The sequence below is a fragment of the Hyaena hyaena genome, unplaced genomic scaffold (assembly GCF_003009895.1).
Source record: "Hyaena hyaena isolate Hyena2069 unplaced genomic scaffold, ASM300989v1 scaffold_90, whole genome shotgun sequence".
Taxonomy (NCBI): domain Eukaryota; kingdom Metazoa; phylum Chordata; class Mammalia; order Carnivora; family Hyaenidae; genus Hyaena; species Hyaena hyaena.
Window position 1 is genome coordinate 2,713,148 of NW_024080722.1, and position 27,182 is coordinate 2,740,329.

Sequence of the window (27,182 nt, forward strand, 5' to 3'; positions counted from 1 at the left end):
CAGAGCCTGGAGCCTGCCTCAGATTCTGTGTCTCCCTCTCTCTCTGTCCCTCCTTCACTCATGCTTTGTCTCTCTCTCTTTCTCAAAAATAAGTTAAAACAAAACAAGGAAGGAAGGAGGGACAAAAATGAGTAGCAGGAAGAACACCAAACAGAATCACGGGGCAAGACTGCGATCCTGCCCCACCATCGGGAATCTGCATGACCTCTGGCAAGTCACGTCCCTGTTGGGAGTGCAGATGTCCATGCCTGTCCATGAGCTGCTCTTCCCTTGCAAGTTGTCTGGATAGAAATGTCCCGCCCCCACCAGGACCTTCAAACAAAGGACTCCCTGTGTGGCCTTCTCTCCTCCTGAGATGAGAAAACCTGCCCTAATCATAACATCCCTCCTCTAACTCATCCGGAGACGATGTCTAGAATTCCACCTTGGCAAGTCAGTCAATTATGTTCATTTAACAAGTATCGAATGCTGGGTGCTGGGGTTGCGGGGTGCAGGGCGCAGAAGCTCGGCTCTGTGTGGATTCCTCTGAAGCCTTCCCAGGAGAGCTGACCCTCCTTGTTGGCTGCGAGCTGCTTCCTGACATCCGAATCGGAGCTTTTAATGAGTGATTCTCACACCAGCAGGCAGGACATCTCCCTGCCACGGAGCAGTGTCAGATGAAGGTGCTAACACAGGGGACCCAGGGCCACCCGAGCCGAGCGAGCTGGAGATTTGCAAATGAGCCATTTGCTGTGCTGCATTTGTCCCTGTGTGCCCGGCTCCTGGGGAGGGGCGTCCACAGGGCAGACGCTGTTGCCACCACAGGTGTTGGAGGGATGTTTGCGTGTGTCGCAGGGGGGTGATGTCGAGGCGGGGTGGGGGACGGAAAGAGTGGGGGGCTTTAATCGCCCATGGACTGGGTCCAAAGCCTGGCTGCATCGCATACTAGCCACGAGGCTCTCCGTAAGGCCCTGCACTTCCCTGGCTACGGGATAATAATGCTTGCCTTCGGGTTAAGTACGAGGACTGATTTTAAAATATCAAAAAACCTGGTCAAGCGCCTAACTCGGCTAAGATTGGAGACAGATGGGGAGAAAGAGAGTGCCATCACTTTATGTATGTATTCTAAAAGCCAGGCACTGTTCAAAGGCCCTGATTTGAATCAGCTCATTTTCTCCTCATTGCAACCTTCTGAAGTAGGTGCTTTCGCTCTCCTGCTATTTCTACTTTACAGGGAAAGGAATTGAGGCCCCGAGAGTTTAATAAGTCACCCAAAGTCCATAAATGTTAATTATCTTATTGTTCCCTCAAAGAGGTGGTTACCTATGAAATTAAGTGCGAAGTCCTAATTGGAGCTAGCTTTACAGCATCCGGGAACCTTGACACTGGTCTGGAAGGCAAAATGGGCAGTCTGGCTATCAAGGGCTCTGGCGACACACTCACCCCAAGACTTAGCGGCTCAGAAGAACACTTTCTTATTAGCCCTTATGATTCTGCAGGTTGACTGGGCACAGCCGGGGGTCTATCAAGTTGGCTGAGGCTGGGGTCATCCGAGGGCTAACGGGACTGGGCGTCCAAGATGACTCACGGCTACGGCTGGCACACTGCTGGCTGTCAGCTGGGAGCTCGGCCGAGGCTGCCAAGCAGACTGCCTACACGTGCCCTCTCCAGGTGGCCTGGGCATCTTGCAGCGCGACACCATCCTGAGACTGGAAGGAGGCTGCAGAACTTCTTACATCTTAGCTCTGGAAGTCAGAGTCGCTTCTACCACATTCTACTGGCTGAAGCCCAGCCCAGATTCAAGGGTGTGAATACTGAGAGGCATGCGTCTTTGGAGGCAGAGGGAATCTTTTTTTGGCACGTAGGTACTACAGGAGAGATTAAGTAGAAATAGAGCTAGACGTGACCATCTTACATGTAGGGCAAATAAAATTAATTACAAAACCATAACAACCTCTTACTGAGCAGCTGTTATAACAGGCAGGAGAGCTGGCTAAGTATGGAGCCTCTGCGGTCAGACTGCCTGGGTTCGAATCCCCAGCTTTGTCGCCTGCTTACGCTGTAACCCTGGGGAAGTCAGCACAGCTCAAAGCTGTGTAAAATGTGGCTAATAATAGTGCCAACCTGCTTGGAGGATTAAATGCTCTAGCCCCATCAAATGCTGACAGCAGTGTCTGGCATGAGAAAACACGTAATACGTGTTAGCTATTTTTCTTATTGTTATTTTTACCCGGAACTGATATTTTGCATGTAAGTTACTTAGCCCGTGGTGATACTCACTAAGTCTAAGTGTTGCTAATGATGAGGATCCATCTACTTCTCATACTATCTCTGCAGAGTGGATGCCATTGGATTTGTTTTATAGATGAGGGAACTGATAAGGCCAAGATGTAATTAACTTGCCCAAGGTCACAGGGCAGGTATGTGACAGGATTGGAATTGTCTTGCTGACTCCATGGGTGGACTTCGTGGTCAAGAGCCTTGGGCAGTCTCTAAGCAGCAGCAGCAGCAGCAAAGAGACGCAGCTGTGCTTGACTGGGGGGCCCCGGTTTGAGGGTATGATGATGCCAAAGGCAGGATTAGCTCCTCAAGGTCATGGGGGTGGTGATGGATCGAGATTAGAATTTTATAGGCTGGAATGTAGTGTGCCAAGGAAATGGCCCCGGTTGTAGAGCCCCGAACCGTCAACTCTGGAGCCCTGGCAGAAACCCAAGCAGACACACCAGACCCATGCCCTGAAAGTAGAGTAGAGGAGGTCAGGGTCAGTGTAGCTCAACTCAGCAGGCATTTCCTGAGAGCTTACTCGGTGCCAGGCTCAGCAAGCACCAAGATGACTAAGACCCACTCACCACAAGGCTCCGTGTTTGTTGGGATGCACGCAGTGATACTAATTCCAGACTACACTTGCCAATGGGGGATTCAGCACCCAACCAAATATCTGCTGGGTCCCCGTCATGTGTTAGGTTATTTTGGGGGTCCCAGGGATACCTGGTGGATATCTGTTAGCCTGTGCAAGAGCTGGATCTAGGGTGGCAGTGCGGTGCTGCGGTTTGGACAGGTGAAGGGAAGCCAGAGACCCAGAAGGAAGGGCTCTGGATGATTTGACTCCCAGGAGATCCTCATGTTGTGCAGCTAAAAAGGGGCAAAGACTGGGAGGTGGAATTTGAGATGGGTCACTACTGTTCTTAGACAAACTGCCACTTTGTGAACCTTGATTTTCTCCTCTGAAAAATAGGTATAATAATGTCTTCCTCCTGCCTCAGAGGGTCTCTGAGATGGTGTGTTTGGAAGCACTTTGTGAAACTCTGAGAGCTCTGCAAAAAGGAACTGTGCAAGTAAGGTGAACCTGAAACATGAAATTCATCAGGAAGAGAACGAGGCCGAGTTTAGGTCCAAGCCCACATGTTAACACTTCTAATTTACCACGTACCAGGGACTGTCCTACACACTTTCACCTCCACTTGGTCATCGCGATGACCCGATCTGGTAGCACTAACTCATCCCATTTCATGAGGAAGGAAGTTAAGGCACAGAGATGTTAACTGACTTGCTAAAAATCACACTGCAGGGAAGAGGCAGGATTCCAACCCTAAGAGTCCTTTCCTATGACCTGTAAGTTCTTACGCATCTCCCCGAGGCATGACGGTCCAGAGTGCTCAGAGCAACCTGCCTACATACAATCTGCATGATAATGGAAATCACCTCACTGCTCCTTGCAAAGAAGTGAAGGGAGGGTGGAGGGATGGAGAGAGAATGGGGGAGGGGAGGAAAGATAGGAAGTTAAGGAGGAAACGGGGGGGGGGGGGGAGGGAAGAAAGCAGCAAAAAAATCAGCTTGGGCAGTGCTGAATTCAACAGGTTCTTTTTTTTTTAATTTTTCTTCATGTTTATTTATTTTGGGGAGAAAGAGACAGAGTGTGAGAGGGGGAGGGGCGCAGAAAGACGGAGACAGAATCCGAAGCAGGCTTCAGACTCTGAGCTGTCAACACAGAGCCACAAACCGTGAGATCATGACCTGAGCCAAAGTCGGGTGCCTAACCGACTGAGCCACTCAGGTGCCCCAGAATTCAGCGGGTTTCTTATGCAATTGCATAAATGTGGGCTGAACACCTCGCCTCCCAGCCCCATGCCAGACCCTGAAAGTCACTTAAATACGCAAGCAGCAGGGCCTTTGTCCTCAAAACATCGTTGTTTAGCATCAGGGTGTGTTTTGAAAAGGACAGTGTTTGAACCAGAAGACCTGAGTTCAGTTCATGGCTCTGCCCTGCATGGGCCAGATTAAGCCCATAATGGGATGTTCCCGAGAGCCCTGGGTGTAAAACCTGTGCCTTGCGTGAGTAGGTGCAGGTTGAGTAGTGAACTGCACCTCACGTTTCCCTAGAGCAGCTATGTTCTTTGTGGGAATTCTGAATTGAATTCTGAAGTAAAGCTCCCTCGGGAAAATAGGGGATTTTGTTTCCTTAAGCCATTTGAAAACAGCCGGACTCAGTTACCTCGAGGTCTTGCCCAACTGTAAGAGAAAGACTACTCACAGAGACAGAGAGAATAATAGTTCAACTCCAAAATATTGGTATAAAGTCAGTAATTGAATCTTAGTCCGTTTTAATGGACTAAGCCTGGACTTCAGACTAAGATCTTTTGCCCCAAATTACAGTGGCCTTTTAACTATGTCTCCCAAGAATCTACTGTAACCACTTTCCAATCTACGTTCCACAAGGCAGTCAGAATTATTACTTAAGCAAATTCCATCTTGTCGCATCCCTGCTTAAAGCCTTTGGTGATGAATCACTGCTCTTAGGAGGAAGAGCAAAATCATTTTTTAAATTTGTTTTTAAAATGTCTTTTTAATTTTTTAATGCTTATTCTTGAGAGAGAAAGAGCCCAAGCAGGAGAGGGGCAGAGAGAGAGGGACACAGAGGATCCAAAGCAGGCTCTGCACTGACAGCAGTGAGCCCAATATTGGGCTCAAACTCACAAACCCTGTGTTCATGATCTGAGCTGAAGTCAGATGTTTAACCAATGGAGCCACTTCGGTGCCCCCTAATTTGTTTTTAAATTTTTATTTTTGAACAGGAGAGTTCAAGCTGGGGAGGAGGAGAGGGAGAGGGAAAGAGAATCCCAAGCAGGCTCTGCGCTGACAGCAGTGAGCATGGTGTGGGGCTCAAACTCAGGAACCATAAAATCATGACCTGAGCCAAAGTCCAAGGCTCAACTGACTGAGTCACACAGGTGCTCCAGGGAAAGCAAAATCTAAAGCTCACCTACAGTTCTGCCATGATCTGGCCACTGCCTGCATCCTACGTCTGTGTTTCATGCCCCTTCTTGGCTGTCGCAGCCACAACCCCACTAATGTTTCAGTTCACTAGATGGACATGCTTCCTTCTGTCCCACAGGGCTTCGCACAGGCTGTTCCTTCTACCTGGAGTGTGATTTCCTTTTCCCTCCACTGCTGTAGCTTCTCTGTGTCCTTCAGAACTCAGCTCCAAAAGCTGTGTTCCTTGCATTGAAAGGGTGTTGGGACCCATTTGCTATGCTTTCTTAACAGCCTTAATTCCCAGATGAAGCCAAACCTCAGTTTACCATAATACCTTTGCTTATATATTCATTAACATCTGTCTGTCTTGTGAGACTGTCAGTTCCAGGTATGTATCTGTACCTATGTTCTTTTTATTATTTTTTAAAAATTTACATCCAAGTTAGTTAGCATATAGTGCAACAATGATTTCAGGAGTAGATTCCTTTAGCCCATTCCCCCTCCCACAACCCCTCCAGTAACCCACTGTTTGTTCTCCATATTTAGGAGTTTCTTATGGTTTGTCCCCTTCCCTGTTTTTATATTATTTTTGCTTCCTTTCCCTTATGTTCATCTGTTTTGTATCTTTTAAGTCCTCAGATGAGTGAAGTCATATGATATTTGTCTTTCTCTGAGGACTAATTTAGCTTAGCATAAGACCCTCTAGTTCCATCCACATAGTTGCAATTGGCAAAATTTCATTCTTTTTGATTACCAAGTAATACTCCAGTGTGTGTGTGTGTGTGTGTGTGTGTGTGTGTGTACATTCTTTATCCATCTTCTTTATCCATTCATACATCTATGGACATTTGGGCTCTTTCCATACTTTAGCTATTGTCGATAGTGCTGCTATAAACATTGGGGTGCATGTGCCCCTTTGAAACAACACATTTGTATCCCTTGGATAAATACCTACTAGTGCACTTGTGGGGATGAGCACCGGGTGTTCTATGGAAACCAACTTGACAATAAGATATCTGTAAAAAAAAAAAAAAAAAAAAAAAAAAAAAAAAAAAAAAAAAAAAAAGAATAAAGAAAACATTGCATATAAAAAATAAAAAAGTATAAGAGAATGAAATTGGCTGAATTCGAAGAATACTTCATGTGAAATAAAAATTATAATTTTGATTTCAGTTGCCAGGGAAAATGCATTAAGTAATAAAAATATTTAACATAAAAAAATACCTACTAGTGCAATTGCTGGGTTGTAGGGTAGAACTATTTTTAATTTTTTGAGGAACCTCCATACTGTTTTCCACAGTGACTGCACCAGTTTGCATTCCCACCAGCAGTGCAGAAGAGACCCTCTTTCTCTGCATCCTTGCCAACATCTGTTGTTGCCTGAGTTGTTAATGTTAGCCGTTCTGACAGGTGTGAGTTGGTGTCTCTTTCTGGTTTGGATTTGTATTTCCTGGATGATGAGTGATGTTGAGCGTTTTTTCATGTGTCAGTTGGCCATCTGGATATCTTCTTTGGAGAAGTGTCTATTCACGTCTTTCACCCATTTCTTCACTGGATTATTTGTTTTTTGGGTGTTGAGATTGATAAGTTCTTCATAGATTTTGGATACTAACCCTTTTTCTGAGATGTCATTTGCAAATATCTTCTCCCATTCCGTAGGTTGCCTTTAAGTTTTGCTGATTGTTTCCTTTGCTGTGCAGAAGCTTTTTATTTTGATGAGTTCCCAATAGTTAATTTTTGCTTTTGTTTCCCTTGCCTCTAGAGAGGTGTTGAGTAAGAAGTTGCTGCAGCCAAGGTCAAAGAGGTTTTTGCCTGCTTTCTCCTCAAGGATTTTGATGGCTTCCTGTCTTACATTTAGGTCTTTCATCCATTTTGAGTTTATTTTTGTGGATGGTGTAAGAAAGTTGTCCACGTTTATTTTTCTGCATGTCACTGTCCAGTTTTCCCAGCACCACTTGCTGAAGAGACTGTCTTTATTCCACTGGATCTTCTTTCCTGCTTTGTCAAAGATATAGTTGGCCATATGTTTGTGGGACTGTTTCTGCGTTCTCTATTCTCAATACTCATTGATCTGAGTGTCTGTTTTTGTGTCATGTACCCATGTTCTTGACCCCTCAAACATCATAACTTCCTAGCATGGTAATCGGCACATAGTAGCTATTAAAAAAAAACACTTTGTTCGATGAATGGACAAATAAGTTATTTTCTATGTGGAATGGGGTCCCAAAGGCATGGTGATGTTATATTTTACAACACTGCCCTAAGTGAAAAAGAGGAGGCTGAAGGAGGTTAAGCGCCTTGTCTGAGGTGACTCAGGGAATTTGTGAATAGACCATGATTAGAACTGAAGTCCTCAATCCAAACAGTACAGTCACCTGGAAACTGCAAATGGGAGATTGTCTTCAACTGACCTGGATCCAAATCCTGAAAGTATTTGTTGTTACATATGTTACTTTGGGAAATGTACCCTCTTGAAGAAAAGAAGAAAAAAGAAACAAAGGGGACAAAAACAGGCACTTCCCGGAGTCTATGAAGTTCAACGGGATGAAGAAAAATCCGTAGCACTGAGTAGGTCCTTCATGTCAGTGTGATTTGGGGTTTCTTTCCTGCATGCCGTCATGCTGATTTTTGTGGAGGTTAGACTGTTGTGAGGCCGAGCAGATCCATGGCACTGTAACTTGAGGGCAGGCAGTGTAATTATTGGCATTTTCCGATGACTCTTGGTCTTTGGTTTATTTTTACTTCTCATATTCACATGGCCTTGACCCAGCAGTCCAGGTCTTTGCCAAGCACAGTGTAATTATGCATTATTGAGATGAAAATCTCTTGGGGGCGTCCACCTCAGGCTCCTGTTCCAGGGCCGTAGCTTCTGAACCCATGTCAGCTTTTAACATATTTCTTGCTCCACATAGTGTTTAATTGGTGTCTATGGAAAGATTCTGGCTACCAAGATAATCGTTATCCCTACTATGATGACCCTCAGTATCCACGCTGGGTTTGATTCTTCTCTCTGAACCCTATAAATACTTGCTTCTGGATTTAATCTCCAGAGACTCCTGCAGTGGGGCACAGGGATAGGACTTCTTATATTTTATTGAACTGAAGTCAGTTTCAGTTTATTAGACTGATAGTCGCTGCTCTGCCACTTATTAGATGTGTGACCTCCAAAAATCTCTATATCTGCCCAAGCCCTCTGTTTCCTCATCTGTACGGTCAGGATAATAAGAATAGCTACCTTATAGAGATGATGACCCAGTCAACTTATACGATATATGTGACAACTCTTCATAACTTACAGGAAAAAAAAGTGCAGATACATTATTAATATAATCAAGAGCACAGGGGTGGCAAACCCTAGATATTTGATGCAGACACGGTTTCTGCCTCCAAGGAATGGATGTTTCCACTAGAAAGACAAAGCATAAGCCCAGCCACATGTAATTATATAGTAGACAGGCAATGGGACTTAAGATGCTTAAGACTTAAGGGACGCCTGGGTGGCTCCATTGGTTAAGCATCTGAATCTTGATTTCAGCTCAGGTTGTGATTTCAGTTTGTGGGCTCAAGTCCCTTGTTGGGCTCTGAGCTGACAGTGTAGAGCCTGCTTGGGATTCAGTCTCTCCCTCTCTCTCTGCCTCTCTCTCTCTCTCTCTCAAAAATAAACAGTTTTTAAAAGCCTAAAAAAAGATACTTAAGACTTTTTACTCTGGAGTCTAACAGGTCAAGAAGAAGGTACATTTACTAACAATGTAAACTTGGCACAGTATTAAGGTTTCTGAGCTTCATTTGTCTAATGGGATGGTGGAGATAAAAATCATGCCTAATGTTGGAAAATCAATAAAAGAACATGTATGTCACATTTTGCGTATAGTAAGATGTCAAAGCACAAGGCTCCTTATCAGACAAAATTAGAGACCAATAGTTTGTCAGGTAATTGGAAAAGTTAGGTAAAAATAGAGAATTCTAAAATGTATATACATGCTGCACATATATAAACACATTTTATTTTAACTTAACATATATAAATGCATATTCCTTGGCCAGCCTTTTGAAGTAGGGCCAGAATCTTTTTTGAGGGTGTTGGTATATTTGATTTGACATTTTACTGGCTTTCTTGCATAAACCATACCCATAATTGCATAACATTTCCAATTCTGGTTTCTCCAAGGTGGAGGAATAGCTTGAAGACTCTTAAGAGAACAATTTATACATTTGTAGATTTTCATGTCCCTTCCGAATCATTTTCAGGTACTTCCCTGTTATTTAAATTGATGGCTTTTTTTTTTTTTTTTGCCAGCAAACATCTTTCTAGAATTTTGTTCATCGAATTCAAATCCATTTCCACAGAAAAAGACAGCTCCTGTTTTAATTGATCTGACTTTTAACTCCATGATATAATAATAGCAAATACAACTGGCAGAAGCAGATGTGGGAACAAGTGTACGTGTGCCTTGGAGGGAATAGACCAACCAGTCGTGAGTACTCAATGTGCCATGAGCATCACGCATTTGTCTGAGGGACGGGAGAAGCGAGTCAGTGTGAGGCGAGTCACTCCCATGGAGGTCAATTACATGAGCTTGTCCTGAGAAAGAAACTCTTATTTCAAAGAATTTGCCACTGTTAGTGGGGCAACTTGTGTAAAGTCATAATAGTGAGAAAAGAAAATGATAATAATTAACGTATATACCAGGCACAGTTTTAGGTGTCTTACATATATTTACTCACTGAATCCGTACAACAAGCCTATGAAATAGATTCTATTAGGGCATCCTTTGTAAAAACAGAATTTGAGTAGCGGTAGAGGTAAGAAAGGAGAGAAATTCGCTTCTATTGGGGAAGACTGGAGAATCCCCTGGCCTCTTTGCCTGGATTGCTCTATTCATCCTTTACTTTTCAGATCAAAACCGCACTTCTTAGTAATGCATGGCCCGCCACACTACACAACTTCACACTGTTCTACAGGATGTCTTCACTGCATCCCACATGGCACATTTGCAATGGCGTGTTTCATCCCAGACTTACCCTTCTTGACCACAGATTCCAAGAGGGCAGTGACCAGTATGTCCCTCCACCTCACAGTGACAGGACAGGTGCCTGGCACCTCATGACGTAGTCCGTGCTTGCCGAACTGAGGTGAGGGAGGGAGCTTTTGAGATCAAAGCTTCAGGGCGATGCAAGATGATAATGCTTTATACTCAGGGTAGAGGATGGTTTTCTCTTCTGGAAAACAAAATAGAAAATAACATATGTCATCTTAATTGTAAGATTAATTTCAGCCAGAAATGGGAAATCAGAAAACAGCGAGCACAGAAATTAACATGAGTGCATGGGCTTTGAACCAGACAGTCTGGTGTTAAATCCTAGTGAGCTGTGCACTCGGTGTCTCTGGCCTGAAGTGCCATCATCTGTAAAATAAGGAAAATAGCAGCACTTTGCCCACCGAGCTATTGTAAAGATTACCCAAGATAATATATGCAGCATTCTTAACGTATAGTAGATGATCGATTAACATTAACTCAGTGTATTTGTCCTAATTGTCATTGCCTAAGATTAGACCCATATGTTGAGATCAAACTGTGGAGAAATCGAATACCTAACTATGGAATTTGTATATTATCATTTCAGTGGTGAGTAGAGAAGTGGGGAAAAATGAGAAGAATGCTATGGTTTAGTAAATCTCTGCTGGCCATTTGAAATATGAGCTAGATAATCAATGGAATTCCTCTCCCGGGTGTAAAAAGATTCAGTATTTCTTCCCTGTGTTGACATGAGCTTTACCACTGATCTCTGGATCATAGCAGTGGCTCTCAAACTGGAGGGGGCATCATGACCACCTAGAGGCTTTCTGAACATAGATTGCTGGGCCCCACCCCCAGGGTTTCTGGTTCAGCAGGTCTTGGATGGTTGCAAATGATACTGATGTTATTGGTCTGGGGTCCACACTAACCTTGGGTTAGAATACTCTTCTCACTGCTATAAATATAACATCACCTTGCTTGGTAGAAACTAAGCAAAATAGAATTCCCCTAAGTGAACCCTATTGGATATTGTGATGTGGGGGGAAAGGAGGTGATGCCTTTGGTTGAAAAAGTTTAGAAAATGTCCAATTAAGAAAAAAAAAAGCTGAAGAGACCTAGGGTCTTGTGTATATATTTTTTTCAATCTTACTTGGCTGTCAAAACATTTTTTCAAACTTTGGCCATTGAACTCCTTTTTCTTTTTCTTTTCTTTTTTTTACAAATAGTTTATTGTCAAGTTGGTTTCCATATAACACCCAGTGCTCATCCCCACAAATGCCCCTCTCTGTGCCCATCCCCCCCTCCCCTCCACATCCATCAGTCCTCAGTTTTTGTCAGCATTCAAGAGTCTCTCATGGTTTGTCTCTTTCCCTTTCCCCCACCATTTCCCCCCTTCTTCTCCCCCATGGTCCTCCGTTAAGTTCCTCCTAATCCTCCTATACGTACAAACATATGATATTTGTCCTTCTCTGCCTGACTTATTTCAATGAGAAAAAATGAAATCTGGCCTTGTGTAGCAACATGGATGGACCTTGAGGGTGTTATGCTGAGCGAAATAAGTCAGGCAGTGAACTCCTTTTTCTTGAACTTTCTCAAGAGATTGGGTCCCTTAGTATATAGTATATTTGGGGGAAAAGAAACCAACAACACCAGATTAAGAGGCAATGGCCCAGATTACTTGGTATGCTACCACAGGTGTCCTTCCTGTCAACAGATCCTTATCCTTCAGCTTCTCTTCTTAGAGTTGAGTTTCTAACACCTTCTGCTTAAACAGATGCTAATGGCTTTGTATCCCAGCAGGTACCTGTCCTGCTGAGAGGTGGTGTGACTCCTAACCAGCAGCAGCCAAAGTAACAGCAGGAAGGTACTCAGTTTCTGGTATAATTAGAGAATAAATTTACCCCATTAGGCTCAGGGACATTCCTAACCTTTAAAAGTAAACTAAGACAAATACCTCTGTACAGCTTATTCTACTTAGCAAAGGGCTTTCACATCTATGATTTGATCTGATCCTTATCCGTAAATAACCTGTCAGGGACCTACAGCAAGGATTAGTCTCCCCACTTACAGGTAAGCAAACTAAGGCTCACAGAAATTAATGGCTGGCCCAGCATTAGGAAATACTTCTGCTGCCATCCTTTGTAGGCATTGGCCTTTATTCTTGCCAAAGAATATGTACATTAATATTTGCACTGAATCTTCATGTACTCATCCGTCCGTTCCTTCATTCAAAGATATTTAGTGAGTGCCTGCTAGGTGCCTGAACTATGCAAAGGAGAATAGTGGACCGGTTGTCAAGACAAGGGGTACCTCACAGAAGGCTTGAAATCCAACATATAAAATAAAATTGGCAGAGGACCGGTCTCACTCCCATGCTTTACCTTAGGAATCGGAGGCTCAAGAAGGTTAAATGACATAAAATTATGAAATCATAAAATGGCATAGCCATCAGGGAACCTAAAGGCTAATTTATTCCCGTCATTTTATTAAAGAGTAAAATGAGACCAAGTCTTGGCCAGAGTAGCTGTATTAGTTTGGTACTGTTGGGTAGCACATTGCCACAAACTTGGAGGCTTAAAGCAATAGACATTTATTGTGCCTCGGTGTCCCTTGGGTCAGGAGTCTAGGCATGGGATAGCTGTATCTTCAGCCTGTACTTCACAGGCAGAAATAAAGATGTGGAGGTCCTGGGGCAGAACCCACTTCTTAGATCATTCAGGTTGTTGGCTGAATTCACTTCATGGTGAATCACGGAGGACTGAAGTCACCAGTCCCTTGCTGTTTGTTGGCCAGGGTTTGCTCTTAGCTCCTGGAGTCCACTCTCTAGTTCCTGTATTCCAACTGCCTCCATCTTTAAAGGAACAAAGGTGCAGTGAGTCCTGCTTGGCTCCCTTTCCACCTACAGCCAGAGAAAGTGTTCTGCTTGTAAAGGGGCACATGTGATTAGATTAGACGCTCCTAGATAATCTGCCTTTTTGTAGGTCAGCTGTGCCAAGGAGCAGAACACAATCACAGGAGAGGCGTCTTATCATTTTCACAGGTCCTAGGGATTAGTGCCGGGAATCTCAGGCGATAAGGGGACATATTTTTCTGCCTAGTACAGTAACATAGGCTGGTAGTAATGGAATAGGGAAGAGGTAACCTAGTTCTCTTTGGGGCTCATGGTATATAAGAGTTTGAATATCTATTGCTATATAACAAGTTGACCCAAACTTTAAAGCACCAGCCATCAGATTAGGCTCAGGACCTATGGGTCAGGTGTTTGTGCCAGAATTGGCAGAGCAATTCTTCTGTTCCGCATAGAGTTGACTTGAAATCACTCATTGGTATTCAGCTGGCAGCAGGGGTGGGCTGGAGGTTCCAAGAAAGCTTCACTCATGTGTCTGGTGCCTGGAAGAGACAGCCAGAGGCTGGGCTCAGCTGCACACCTCTCCCTGCCCAGGGTTTCTCCATGTGACCACTCCAGTTGGTAGGGGGGGGGGGGTAGGGAGGCGGGTCAGGTCACTTGTAGGTGATCTCAGAGCTCCAAGAGGAAGTTTTCCAAAGCTGCAAGTCCCTTGAGATCAGAGTCCATAAACTGGGTGAATTGCTTCTGCCTTCTTGTATTGGTCAAAAAAGAGTGGTAGAATCAGTCCAGATTCAAGAGAAGGGAGCATAGATCTCCTGTTTCTGAGACAGGTGGGTCTGTGAGCCACCTGCCGTACATAGTGGGTTTCGTTTAGTCTTGCAGCGTAGTATATTCTAGTATAGAAGAGAGTGTACTCTTCAGAGACCTTGTGAAGAAACATTTTGTAATACAGAGTTGCCCATTTGTTGACCTTTGTCAATCAAGATGGCTGTTTAGGTGCATATTTTGCTGTTATTGTTCTGTTTTGTTTTCTTGGAAGCTGGTTAAAGGGAGAGAATGTTCCATAATATGATTTCATTATTTGCTGGGTAAATGGGTAGTGTGGGTATTTGAAGTGGGAAGAGGATTCTGCCAGTTGCTGGGTATCCCAGATATGGAATAACTCCAAGTATGTGTTCTAGAATCAGGAAAATAACTATAGGAAATCACCACTGGACCCACTGCGAGTCAGACCAAGCTAAAACTCCATTGATCACCTGACCTCCATAAACACTTATTCTGACTAGTGGACCGCAGTGACATTTTTGTCTTTGGGAATTAGTATCCGTTCAGATCTAGTGTCCAGTAGTCCTTGAAAAGTTTGAATACTCCCTTTTCCCCAATGCATAGTCACCCCAGGTAAAATAGTGCCTTTGGAAGAGGTTGGGGGAAGGTGAACAGTATATGTTTCTGGCTGCGTTTGGGGCTCTTTCTCAAGGGGATAATGATTCTGGCTCTGAGCTTCTAGGTATTACTTGTATGACTTCAAATAAGCCACATAACCTCTCTGGGCTCTGCTTCTCATGGACCAGGACTTGTCTGAGCATCATTCAGCTCCATGATTCTGAAAATCTGTCACTCTAAACCCACAGACAGCTCTCCCTGGAGTAAATTGCTATGTTGATAGTCCCCGACCTACTCATTTTTGTGTGTATATGTATGTATTTGGGAGGAGGGGAAGGTAGCAATTTGGTGACAAAGACCTATTCTGAGTGTGTATTAAATTGTCCTATTAAAGAAGAGGTACAACCCCACAAATAACCTCTGGCTGGCTCAGGGCAGTTCATGGTCAATCATAGAAGTCTACAAAGTGCCCTCCCAACTATGGGGCCACGAAATTTTTACCTACATTGCTTTTCTATTTATGGGGGTAAAAAAGTAGGCAGCCAGTGAAGCAGAACCCCGCTGCAACCCAAGGGTGCACCATCGGGGGGAGGGGCGTGGAGATGAGTGCAGCTGGGTTTCGCTGTGAGTGATGTGCAGAGTTCCTTCTAACCAACACTGCTGGGCGTATCTCCATTCTCATCCCTGTTTGTCATTCTGAATTTGCAGCAAGTAGGGCAGTTTGACTCACTGAGCTGACGTAAGGCAAGCAAATAAGCATCTTCAGACCCTTTCTGTTGTTTTTAGTTTAGTTGTTCTTTTTTTTTTCTTCCCTGGGGCTCAAAAGTGGCTTCCTGTTCAGAATAGAATCTAGAGGCTCAGAGGACTGAGTCAGAAATAGAACGAAGTTCTTACAATATCCGTAGATCGCTCTTTCATATCCTCCAGGGCCAATTCCAATCCACCTCCCCACTTCCAGCCTCCAAGTTGGCCAGCACGTTCACACGCGGGTGAGTTATAATCCCAGCAATATTACAGTCCACTGGTGGTGTGCAAGATAAGTCACGTCTCCTCCCGGAGCCTAGTTTTTCACATTTTTAAAATGAGATTCCTGTTACCCTCCTAACCCAATCCACAACACAGAAACATTGTGAAGATCAAATTAGAGAACCAAACAGAAGAGCTTCAGGGGCCACCGGGGTGGCTCGTTTGGTTAAGTGTCCCACCTTTGATTTTAGCTCAGGTCACAATCTCATGGTTCGTGAGATCAAGTCCCATGTGTGTCTTTGCCCTGAGTGAGGAGCCTGATTAGGATTCTCTCTCTCTCCTTCTTTATCTGTCCTAGCTCTGCTCTCTCTCTCTCTCTCTCTCAATATAAGTAAATAAAATTCAAAAAAATTACAAACAGAAGAGCTTAGGAAAGTTTAAAAGTGATATAAAAATGGGGGCGCCTGGGTGGCTTAGTCGGTTAAGCGTCCGACTTTCGCTTAGGTCATGATCTCGCGGTTCGTGGGTTCGGGCCCCGCGTCGGGCTCTGTGCTGACTGCCAGCTCAGAGCCTGGAGCCTGTTTCAGTCTGTGACTCCCTCTCTCTCTGACCCGCCCCTGCTCACGCTGTCTCTCTCTCTCTCTCCTAGAAATAAATAAAACATTTAAAAAAAAAAAGTGATATAAAAATGTAAAGTACTGCTACCTTGATAGTATAATTCTGCATTGTTGCACTATATGCTAACTAACTTGGATGCAAATTTTAAAAAATTTAAATAAAAATTTAAAAAAAGAATTAATTTATTTCTGGATAAATTTAATTCTGGATGTCTTAAAGGAAATTTTTTAAATAAATGTTTTATTGAAGTATTATAGACACAGAGAAAGTCAAGATATCACTGATGTACATCAAGATGAGTTTTCCCCGAGTGAGTTCACACATGTACTCAGCAGCACCCGATACAAATTAGGGCATCATCAGCACTGCAGAACCCGGCTGGGTCCTCTCCTGGGCACTACCAGCCTGCTTTCTGAAGGAACTACTTCTCATCGCTACACTCACTGCAGCTCAGTTTTGCCCCTTTCCATACCAAATATTTACCTTAGTAGGCACTTCCAGGTTTTCAAGTTCACTGAACCATTTTTTCTCTCCTGCCACTAGCATAGGAGAGTGTCATTTGCTGCATATCCTTGTGCTCATACTTAGTGGTCCCCATCTTTTTTATTTGTATTCTTTATTTGATTTTAGCCATCCAGCTGCAGAAGTATATATCTCATTGCAGCTTTTATTTATTTATTTTTTTCCTGCGCCTAGAGTGGAAAGCCTGATGTGGGGCTCCAACCCACAAACCGGGAGATCATGACCTGAGCCCAAGTCAGAAGTTTAACCGACTAAGCCACCCAGGCGCCACTCTCATTGTAGTTTTAATTGGTATTGTCCTCATGACTAATGAAGTGGAATTTCATGTGCTTCTTGGTCTTTTGAATAGCCTTTATTATGAAATGCCTTTTCCTATCATTTTTCTATTTTCCCTTTTGGTTATCAAATTTCTTCTTTCTGCTTTTTAGTCTCTTTCTTCCCTCCTTCCTTCCTTCCTTCCTTCCTTCCTTCCTTCCTTCCTTCCTTCCTTCCTTCCTTCCTTCCTTCCTGGGACAAATCACATTCATTATACAGTTTAGTGAGTACATTGTGCAGAAAAACAAAAATTGTGATAATTGCATCTACGCTGATTTAAAGAGACCCAGGAAGGAAAGGCAAACCCTAGACAGTATAAAATGGCTTTGACTAGCCCAGCATCCGGCCAGTGTAGGAGTTACCTGTATATTATAAATACAGTCCTTGATTTTTGGCTAGAGGTATTGCAAATGTTCTCTCTAAGGTTGTCTTTTTATTCTTCGAATGCTATCTCTGATGGATATATTTTATCATAATATAGCCCTATTAATCATTTTTTTCCTTTATGGTGAGCTGTTTTAAGCAATCTCTGTCTCTGCAAAAATCATAATAATGCTCCCCTATGTCTTCTTCTAAAAGCCATTCTGTTGATGTTGGTAGTATTGTTATTATTATTTTACTTTTCCCATTTAGATCTGTAATTCATCTGTTTATGTTTGCGGATACATAAGAGATGAAGTGTCAGGAAGATGTTTTGTTGTTGTTGCTGTTTTTATATCAGTATTCAGCTGACCCAGTGACATTTATTGAATTCTGTCCCTGGATTTATAATCTATAATTACTTATTTCAAAGGGACCGTTTTCTGTGTGAGCCAGAGGAACACAATAGTTTGTTTTCATGAGAGACAGTGTGCACCTACAATATGTCAGAAGCTTTATATATAGTATCTTACTTGATTCTCAAATGTACTGTATTCTGTAGTTGAGAAAATGGAAGCTTTGGAAGGACAAGCCATTAGCTGCAGGTTAAATGATGAGTAGCAGAGCAATGATTCAATACCCAATCTTTTTCGGACTCCAAAGCCCATGCCTTGCTCTTTCTTCGAACATCATGGTGACAGCATACATTAAGACTATGGAGGGTGTGGGGCGCCTGGGTGGCTTAGTCGGTTAAGCGTCCGACTTTTGCTTGGGTCATGATCTCGTGGTTAGTGGGTTCGAGCCTCGCGTCGGGCTCTGTGCTGACTGCCAGCTCAGATCCTGGAGCCTGTTTCAGTCTGTGACTCCCTCTCTCTCTGACCCTCCCCTGCTCACGCTGTCTCTCTCTCTCTCTCTCCTAGAAATAAATAAACATTAAAAAAAAAAAAAAAAGACTATGGAGGGTGAGTAACCAGATAGACTAGGGTATTAAACTACAGTCAACTAGTAACTGAGAGAGATATTTTTATCTGGAGCATTTATAAAACACAGTCGGTTGTTCTTTGCCCTCAGTAACAATAACGGTTAATGGTCAGTCATCACTTCTTTTCACTGCAAACTTCCCAGGAGCTTGGTGTATCTGATCCTAGTTCTGAAGACAAAGTGTATGGTATGTGTCACCTTCCCCATTTGACAGATAAGGAAACAGAGAATCAAAGAGGTGAGGTGACTTATCCAAGGTCACATAGCAGGGTCAATATCCAAAGGCAAATGGTGGTGGAGTGGGGTCCAGGATTTTTTTTAACCAGCTGGCTCCCTCACCTGTGATCACTCCACCTCACCGCACCCCTCATTGACATAGATGATCCTTGTTGTACTTCATTACTGTACGGAAGTCCATTAGACCAAATTATTACAAAGGGTTGTGCTTTCTAGCCTTTGGGTCTTGACTAAGACTCATTTCTGTGCCTAGCTACTGTGCGGGCTACTCTTGCAGCCCTCCCCCCAGGAACTGCTTGTGCCTTCAGCCTTTCTTGTCACCCCCAAAGGTGCTTCCAGGTCCTTCCTTCACTTGTCTCCAACACATCCATGCCCCAAAGCAAAATGCCGAATTTGAATATGCAGCTGATGTTGTCTGTCACCTCCTTCCAGACACAGATCTGTGTAATTGCAAAAATTGTTTCATAATCCTTCCCAATTAAGCTCCTGACAACCTAATTTTAGAGACTCCATTGGATTTCTACATGTCTGTGCTCCCCATTCCTCTTTATTCCCTCCACCTCTGACCTCTGCATGTAAGACCGATTATTTATTCCACGACGCCAGAGCTAGAAGGCATCTTCACTGCCCCAAGGGGCTACAGAATTCTCCTTTTGGCCGTTCCTTCCTTATTGCTGTGAGCCCTTCAATAAGGCTCTGACGTCATTTCCAACACTGAGAGAAGCAGGAAACACAGGTTATTAAGACAACGATAGGCAGTCAGCAGCGGGGGTGGGGGTGGGGGTGGGAATGAATGATTAAAAGCTAAATATTTTTCCAGGAAAAATGAGGAACACAGAGTTGGTCTGATGGCCAGCTATAATTCACACTAACATATCCAGAAGCCAAGGCTTCCTTCACTTGAGCCCTGAACATTCTGACACCATTGATGTATTCACCGTTATCAACACTTTGCCTCTAACAGGCACACACACGCGCATGCACACAAGTGCACACACGCATGGTCATATGCAGCACAACCAAAAAAAAAAAAGCAAAAAACCCAAAAACAGTGCAACATCAGAAGCCTAGAAACAACTGTTTCACCTTCCCAGTCTAGTGAACAGTCTACAGAGTATACATTTTGTGGCCTCTCATGGAATTACTCAGACACTCGTTATAATGTCAAAGAAATGCCAAGGAAGAAGCACAGGGCATAAATAAAAGAATAATTCAGAGCTCCAATTTCATTTTTTTTCATTTCCTCTCCACTTTTAAATAAACACTCCTGGTAGGCAAACGGGAATTATGGATCATAGTTTTCTATTTTAGCCCAGATCTCTTTCTCCCCACCCCCTCCTTGGCACTCGATTTGTGTGATCTTCCCTAAAATGCCACTGGCCTGGCACTGCATTCCTGTCTTAGGCAAAACCTCCAATTAAAATCAGCAGGGAGTTTGTTTGAATTAGGAATCCCAGCCTGGGCTCCCCAGCCGGGTGGTTCTGAAAGGGAGGTGTGTGTCTTTGAAGCCACTGATGGGAAGCCCTGGGTGGCATAGCCCTTGTCCTCTACATGACGGGTAACTCCAGCTGTGTCACTGGGACACCTGTCAGGTTGCCAGAAATCCTAGCCGAGGCAAAGACAGGGGCCTGCCGGGAAGCATGGCCCAGAGCCCAGGTCTAGGGTATCAAGGGTAAAGGAAAGTACAGTCGGGATTGGAGGGAATGCTGGGTTTGGCTCCAGAAATCCTGAACTCTGGTCGGCTACATCCATGCTGTGTGACCCTGAGAAAGTCACAGTCCCTCTCTGGCCTTCAGTGTCCTCTCAGTAGAAGGAAAATCACAGAGGAGTCCTAACTCAGGGGGTTGACGTGAGGATAGAGGGATCACAGCCACAATGTAGAAAGCACTCACGAAACACAGATACCTTCACCTGAGCCACAGAGCCTCAGCGTTCAGGTCTGAACGTGAGTGGGATGTGATGAGCTGAACACTTCCCGGTCTTCTTCTTGATGGGTTTCTGCTTCTGTGGTCCAAGCTGCTGCACGTGGCCCTCACAGGGAGCCCACCAATCAGGCTCCAAGGTTTTTGAGCTTTAAATACAAGGATGCAGGCTTCTGCCCTCACCTCCTTCCTCCTCTCCTCCCTCCCTCTCCTCAGCACCCCTCCTCTCCCGGGCAGAATGAATTGAAATCCCATCCAACAGAAAGATGCTGATTTGGACGTAATGGAGTTCATCTTTGGCTGCAAACGGAAGATGCTCTGGATCCCCAGGGACAGAGAAAAAAACCTTTTAAAACGTGGTCCTCGTTGCCTCACAAGGACTGCCTTGCAGCGGGGCTCTGTCAGACCTTTGTGAGACCCTCCCCTCTGGAACCGGCCTATTAAGCCACTCCTCTGTTGCCAGGGTTGAGGCAGGCTGTCACCAGCTAGCCCGGGAAATGGTATTTATAGATCACAGTCCCTTCTACCCCTGGTCCCCAGCCTCTCCCCCAAGCACTTGTCGGTGAGCTCCAATTATCTGTGAATGGTGGAGAGGCATCCTGGCAGGTCCAGAGAAAGCGGGGAATGTGATAATAGGCCCTTCACATACTCTAACTTTCCGTATTTTTCCATGATTTCAATCTATGTCTCTTCTCATTGCCTGTGGCTGCCTTCTTCTTGCCTCACCGTCCTAATTTTACATGATGGTACGCAGCACCGAGCATGGCTTCTCTGGGGCTGGAGAGTGTGGAGTGTGCATGAGGGGTAACTGTGGATCTCCGACGAGGCATCTCGCTCCTTAAGGGCTCAGTATCTCCATCTGTGACTCACTCAGATGTGTGTGGGGAGCCTCTAGCACAGTGCCTGGTGGTATACAGTGAGTGCTCGATAGTTGTAAGCCGCCGATCCCTGTGGCTGATCTGGGGTGCTTCGCTCAGCGGACCATTGTCAAATTTCTGAATGACGACGATTACTACCCAGAGCACTGGCTGCAGATGGAGAAGATGTAGGAAGTGGGTCTTGAGCGAGGTAGAGTCCTCAGTGTTGAAAGCTGCTTAGGTCCAGAGCAAACACACAAAACACTGGAACGAGCTTGTTTTTCTGGATTTGCTCTTCTCCGCAAAAGTAGGTGCTGGAAAGCAAAGAAGTTCAGCGAGCTTGGGAATCAGGGTTCTCACCAGTAACACTGCTCACCCGTCTCGAACACCCAGCCTTCGCTTCTCAGAAAGGGCTAAATTGCCCTCGGAAGGCCTACCCAGCGTCCACATTTCCCGAGCCTTTGGGTTATGACACACGAAGGCCTGCCTGGCTGACCGACTTCCTTTCTGTCCCACCCTCTCTGATTCCATTCCCTCTCAGTGCCCCTCTCCAGTCCCCTGCGTCTACATCGTCCCATCCGTTCCTCCAGGTCAGGCCCCCTGGTCCCCCCTCCTCCAGCAGGGAGGCTGGCTCCTCTCTTACCCAGCCTTCCCCGGGTTCCACCTCCCTCCTCCGGTTCTCTTTCCTCCTGCCCTGGGCCTCGAGCTCCCAGCCCCCCTCCCCCCTGCACGCGGCCCTGCTCTAAGTCCTCTGGCTGTATCATTAATGCCTTCTTTGATACGGCCCACAACCTCATGATTATTCTGAGGTCAGGAGACGCAGGTGCCAGGCAGCTCACTGACGCGCCTGAGAGGGCCTCTGTCCCCAGTCCCTCCTGCTCGACCGGCCTGGAATCCTAATTCGCCACTAGCCCCTTCGCTGTTTACAGCATCACCAGGGACTTTCATCTTTTTATTTCCCCCACCGAGGACTCTGAGGGCTCAGCCACAATGAGGCATTGATTCAAGGGGTGAGGGCTGCGGGGCTGACAAAGGGCCCCAATGATGGGACACGGGAAAGGGGGCGCTCTGCGGGGTTATAGAATGCCTTGCAGATGGGAACAGAGGAGCTCTCAATGGGGTACTGTCCTGTCACTTGGAGAGGGAGTGACAGGGGCAAGTGTGGGCCATGTGAAAGAGGCATTTTGGAATGACGCTCTCGTCAGATGGAACCGTGCAATCAGAGGCGTGTGGCGGGCCCCTGCAGCTCACGAAAATATCAGATGACTCATGGCCAATATTCAGTCAATGTTCTGGTTTGGGAGGTGGGAGCCGCAAAGCTCATTATTATTCCAGCGCCGTTTCCTGAAGGCTGGGCCTGCTGCTGTTCTCCAGGCTGTAATAGGATTGGTCTCGTGCAGCAGACACTGGGGAGGCCTGGAGCTGTGTGGGTGGACGGTATCGGAAACTAATACTGCAGCCCAGAGGGGAGAAGAGAAGTTGGGTTTTGCTTTTTTTTTTTGTTTTTTAGTGGAAAATACGAGAAAAATACTAATTTTGTGCGTTCATTTGTTCAGCAAACCGTCACTCATCCCGCAAACATTTGGGGAGCTGAGCTCAGGGTGAGGTGCTCAGGGAAGGACGGATGTCCCCTCTCCAGCCCTCAAGCCAGGAGGGGACACTTACAGGGAAAGCAGGTGTCTCTGTACAGTGTTCTGAATGAGGCGAGGGAGGTTTTATTGCCAGGGCTGCGTGGTTCTGTGGATGTAAAAGGCAGAGCAGCTTTGAGGAGCGCACTAATTATTCCTCCATTTTTTCTCTCAGCCGATAAGCAACTCGCTTCAAGCAGAGCATTCTGGGAAGCTGTTTCAAGACTATCCATTTTCAAATGTCCTACAGAACAAAATGGCTCCCCTCAGACTCCAGAGAGATAGTGGAATCCCTGAGTGTCTCAATACCTTCAAAGGAATAGCTTATTCTCTGGGATAAGAGTGCTTACTATTATTACCTGTTTAAATAATTGATCTATTCCAGGCTCTGTGCTAAATGCTTTAACTATATTATCTCACTCAATTGCCTAAGATGGGCTCGTTGCCTAAGATGGACTTTATTATTCTCATTTTAGATATGGATACTGGGTCTTAGAGATACAAAGTGACTTGTTCCTGGTTACAGAAGTGAGCTTGGAACTCGGTTCCTCTTGGGCCAGTGCACACGCTTTGTCAACATCAGGTTATACTGTCTCCCTCACGATTCTTGGGCCCGGCGACCACGGCTCTGCAGTGGAAGTGAGACGGTTGATGGACTACTGACATTTCCTTGCACGGGCAGTCTGATGCAAGAGGCTTCTCTTTCCAGTTTCCTAAAATGGGGGTCATGAGCCACTGCCACCACCATCATTGTCACCATCCACATGACCCCAACACACTGCAACCTTAAGAAAGGCTTTCTTGACTCTTGCTTGACATATATTTTAAGGACCAATAGCTATGAGCCAGGAGACTTCTCCACTCATTCACTGTATGACATTGAGTCCATCATTTCCACCTCTAAGCTTCTCTTTGCCGTGTCTATAAAATGGAGCTGAGAGTCCCTTTGCAAGAATAAGAACTAACTTTTATCGAGTCCTTAATACCTAGCAGGTTTAGGGATAAGCCTTCACATAAAAATTCAGGTAATCCTCACCACAGCCCCATGTGGTGGTGATGATTAGGAAGGTGCAGGAAACTGCCCGGCATAGCCTCAGCTCCTAAGTTGAAGAGCCAGGATTTTAATCAATCTCTGACTGACCTCACAGCCCAAGCTATTCTCAGGGTGTTGTTGTGAGGCTCAAGTGAGAAAATGGGAATGAATGTGCCCTGTGCGGGGTAAGAAGTGCCAGACACATGTAAGGGATTATTCGTAGCATGGAAGACAGCCAAGAGATGAGTTGCACAGAAATGAGGAAACATGAGAGGCCGCTAAGCTGACTGCCTTCCGTATTTTTCCTTATTCTTCTGCTGCTTCTTATCTGATCTAGTATCTGTCTCCATCGGAATGTTTCAGTGGCTGGAACCCCAGGGGCGGGCTTGGGTAGCGCTTCTAAAAGTGTTGAGGGGCCGTGGGGAGGGGGACCTAGAGATACACGTTGTGATGGAAGCCCCATTGAATGAGAATTTGGAGCTCGGGGAAAAGGGGGAGAATAACATCTCTCTTACATGTGAGGATCATGTAAGATCACCACTGTGGAAGTGCCAGGTGATCTCTAGAGCAATATAAAATATAATTTGTTTTTGTTTGAAGTCGTCGGCTGTTACATAACCTCCTGGGAGGAATCTGGGAAGAGGGTTGAAAAAGAGATTCAGGTGAAATGTATTAACCCCTAAGTTCTTCCCTATTGCTCATTTTTAAAATCTGTGGTCATTTGGCAGGGGTGTTGGAGTTTAGTTAGACACTCTAATTTCTTGGATCAGACTTCTTTGGGGCTATGGTAAAATGGAATCCTGGAGCTGGAAGGACCCCCAAAGAACACTCACTCCAACCCCTTCACTTCACAGATGAGGACACTGAACATTAGAAGGGTGCAGTGTCACTCAGCGGGTCGGTGGCATTACAAGGCACTATAATGCAGCCCCTTGTAATGTATATTCAGTGCTCTTCTTACTCTAACCGGTCTACCCAGTCCCTTCATCTTTGGCGCACCTGCACTTTGCATACACCCTTGGGTCGCCATGACCAGCCCGCCCCCTGGTGGCTAACGATCTCCGTCTTCCTTCTGTCCCTCCAGGACAATTCAGCAGTGGCTTGCAAGGGTCCAGTCGCTCCTGTACTGCAATGAGAACGGGTTTTGGGGCACCTTCCTGGAGAGCCAGAGGAGCTGCGTGTGCCACGGTAGCACCACGCTGTGCCAGCGGCCCATCCCCTGCATCATAGGAGGGAACAACAGCTGCGCCATGTGCAGCCTGGCCAACATCTCCCTCTGCGGCTCCTGCAACAAGGGCTACAAGCTGTACCGGGGCCGCTGCGAGCCGCAGAACGTGGACTCGGAGCGGAGCGAGCAGTTCATCAGCTTCGAGACCGACCTGGATTTCCAGGACCTGGAGCTGAAGTATCTGCTGCAGAAGATGGACTCGCGCCTCTACGTGCACACCACCTTCATCAGCAACGAGATCCGCCTCGACACCTTCTTCGATCCGCGGTGGCGCAAGCGCATGTCCCTCACGCTCAAGAGCAACAAGAACCGCATGGACTTCATCCACATGGTGATCGGCATGTCCATGCGAATCTGCCAGATGCGCAACAGCAGCCTGGACCCCATGTTCTTTGTGTACGTCAACCCCTTCAGCGGGAGCCACTCGGAGGGCTGGAACATGCCCTTCGGGGAATTTGGCTACCCGCGCTGGGAGAAGATTCGCCTCCAAAACAGCCAGTGCTACAACTGGACTCTCTTGCTGGGCAATCGGTGGAAAACGTTTTTCGAGACGGTCCACATCTACCTACGTAGTCGGACTCGGCTACCCACCCTACTGCGGAACGAGACTGGCCAGGGCCCGGTGGACCTGTCCGATCCTTCCAAGAGGCAGTTCTACATCAAGATCTCCGATGTGCAGGTGTTCGGGTACAGCCTGCGCTTCAACGCCGACCTCCTTCGCAGCGCCGTGCAGCAGGTCAACCAGTCCTACACACAAGGCGGCCAGTTCTATTCCTCTTCGTCCGTGATGCTCCTGCTGTTGGATATTCGGGACCGAATTAACCGCCTGGCCCCTCCTGTGGCCCCGGGGAAACCCCAGCTGGACTTGTTCTCTTGTATGCTCAAGCACCGCCTGAAGCTGACCAACAGCGAGATCATCAGGGTGAACCACGCCTTGGACCTCTACAACACCGAGATCCTCAAACAGTCGGACCAGATGACGGCCAAACTCTGCTGACCTGGGGACTCCTGGCCATGGGCTTTCCCTTTTGTTGTACACACATCACAGAACAAAGCAAAGCAACACAAACACAAATTTGTAAAATGTAATTAATAATTCAAAGAAAAGGAGGAAGAGTCTTCATTCGTTGGAAACGAAAACGTTCTAGCAACTGTATAAAACCGTTGGGCATGTTTGTTATTTCTATACTCTGTCATAAAGAAAGGTCTCAGCCTTTGGAGGAGCTTGGAGGGGTTGCTTCTTAGGCCTCAGGTGCTGTATTGTGGGGGGAGAAGGGGGAGAGCATATGCAATGAATTGCAAAGATCTCTGCTGTGCAGGTGCTAAGATTAAACACTAAAAAGAAAGAGAGATATATGTAATGTACAACCGACACTGCCATTTTTCCTTGTGGGAGGAAATGGACATACATAAAGATATTTCTTGGGTTATGATTTCTTCCCTCTTTATGCCTAATTCCTTGTGGTTTTTTCGACTTCTTCTTGCGCAGGGGCGACAGCGCTATCTTACGCGTAGAGCTTCCCTCATTAGGAATGAACCGAAGTTAATTGAAGTGGGACAACAGGTGGGCTTAGAGGGACAAGCATAAGCCTAATCACAGGGTGTTGAAACAATAAGGAACCTTATACATCAGCTGTCACGCCCCTTGATTTAGTTTGTGAAACAGATGTGGGGAGAAATGGCACGCCCATGGCTACACATGGTCACTGCCTGGAGAAGGATTTGAACTCTGCCTTCTGAGCCCCTTGGCAGCGTTCCTTCTTCTAAATCACTCTGGCCTTGTTTGCGGTTTCTCCTCCAGCTACACTGCCACAGGAAGGGATGTTTTTCAGTCTCAGGTTTTTTTGATAGCTTTTTTTTTTTCTTTTAATGGAGAGACCCCTTTCACCTACTTTCTCCAAAAAAGACATGGTGCAGGATTTCCTAGAAGTGCTTAGCATACTAAAATTTTATTTAAATACAAATCAATAGCCACAATAAACTACAATGGGGTAGGTTCTAACACCGCACTTCTCGTTGCACTCCTCTGCCAGG

General features: G+C 45.7%; 1 protein-coding gene across 2 annotated transcripts in view; it reads left to right on the forward strand.

Moving 5' to 3' along the window:
* Positions 1–26,603, forward strand: part of BRINP1 (BMP/retinoic acid inducible neural specific 1) — a 176,502-nt gene extending 149,899 nt beyond the window's left edge. For both annotated transcript variants that reach the window (XM_039234611.1, XM_039234612.1), the window contains one exon: positions 25,005–26,603. In XM_039234611.1, the coding sequence (XP_039090542.1) occupies positions 25,005–26,145 (1,141 nt within the window). In that variant the 3' untranslated portion in view covers positions 26,146–26,603. The remainder of the gene's footprint in view (positions 1–25,004) is intronic.
* Positions 26,604–27,182: the final 579 nt, after the last annotated feature.